At 50.0% G+C, this 1238-nt stretch overlaps 1 protein-coding gene across 1 annotated transcript; it reads right to left on the bottom strand.

The window, feature by feature from the left end:
- Nucleotides 1–453: 453 nt before the first annotated feature.
- On the bottom strand, nt 454–966 carry LOC118694482 (cornifin alpha-like). Its single transcript, XM_036395585.1, has one exon. It carries the CDS (start codon nt 964–966, stop codon nt 454–456), a length of 513 nt encoding a protein of 170 aa, XP_036251478.1.
- Nucleotides 967–1238: the final 272 nt, after the last annotated feature.

Here is a 1238-nt window from a genome sequence, read left to right as displayed (position 1 = left end):
TAGTTAACCTTTCTACAAATTTCAGAAAAGGCTCTGATGGTAGCTGCTTAATCTTACTGTAGGGCTCAAAAGGCCCCTCAGGTTGGAGGGAAAAGAATGCTTTTTCAGCTGCTTCCTTTACTTTCTCAAATGTTTCTACAGGAATTGTGGTAGCTTGGATTGAGGGTGAAGACCATTGACCTTCACCGGAGAGATGCTCAATGGTAATTGGCATGCCATTAGCATCTTTCACTGTGTTTGGATCAGCATGCAAGCCTGGGAGAACCTCTTTTAACAATTGTTTCCATGCTAATTCCCATTGAATTCTGTAGAGGTCACGAGGCATGAGAAAAGCTGTTTTAAATCATGTGGGACTACTACAGTCCTACTCAATTCAGAATTTAAAAGGTTACGGAAATATGGACTGTGTGGGCCATACTCCTGGTGATATTTACAGACCTCTTTAATCAATTGTCATCCAAAAGAGCTCCAGTTAGCAGTTGGGGCCACTCCTCCTTGTGCTGCAGGCTGATATGAAACAGGAGCAAATGACAAAGTGGGACCCTGTACTGGGTCTGCAGCTTCCTGCCCTGTATCCTTTGAATTGGAAGCAATGGGATCACGGATACAGCTGTGAGGAAGTGCAGTGGGCGTGCCCCCACCGTGGGAACCCGGGGAGGGGGCGGGGACACAAGGGGAACAGGGGGCAGGGACAGGGGGCTGGCAAGGGGCGGGGATACCATGGGAACAGGGGGCGGGGATACCATGGGAACAGGGGGCGGGGACACCTGGTGACCTCACATTGGCAGACGCCCCCTGGGAGGAGTAGAGAGGTGGAGCTGAGGGTACTGCAGGAAAGGGGGGAGGACGAAAGGTGTGACGAGGAACAGGAGGAGAGAGGGATGAGGAAGGAATTTTGGGATGCTTGAGAGGATCTTGTTGAAGAAGATGACCAGGTTTGGGATGGTGCCATGTGGCATCCTCCATCTTGGGTACCCCCTAGGGACTGGGGGCCATTTTGGGCATCACTGCTCTCTGAAAAGCTAACACGTGCTCTGGGTTTCAGAGCAGGGGACACAGGGTTTTGGGAAAGTTTCCATGCAGTCTGGCCAGAACCTTGTGGACAAGGAAACTCAGGCATGGCATCACACTGCAACAGATATTATTCATTGTCCCATGCATCCAGTGGTACTGGAAAGAAAAATGATATAATGTGCATGCAAACTGACAGCTAGATTCCTATCTAACCTCACTGCAAA

Source organism: Molothrus ater, chromosome 1 (genome assembly GCF_012460135.2).
Source record: "Molothrus ater isolate BHLD 08-10-18 breed brown headed cowbird chromosome 1, BPBGC_Mater_1.1, whole genome shotgun sequence".
Lineage (NCBI taxonomy): Eukaryota > Metazoa > Chordata > Aves > Passeriformes > Icteridae > Molothrus > Molothrus ater.
Note: the sequence above shows the minus strand (reverse complement) of the source record. Positions and strands in the feature narration are given on the sequence as shown.

Coding starts and splice junctions, on each gene's coding strand:
- LOC118694482 (XM_036395585.1), bottom strand. CDS start 966: ATGGAGGATGCCACATGGCACCATCCCAAACCTGGTCATCTTCTTCAA.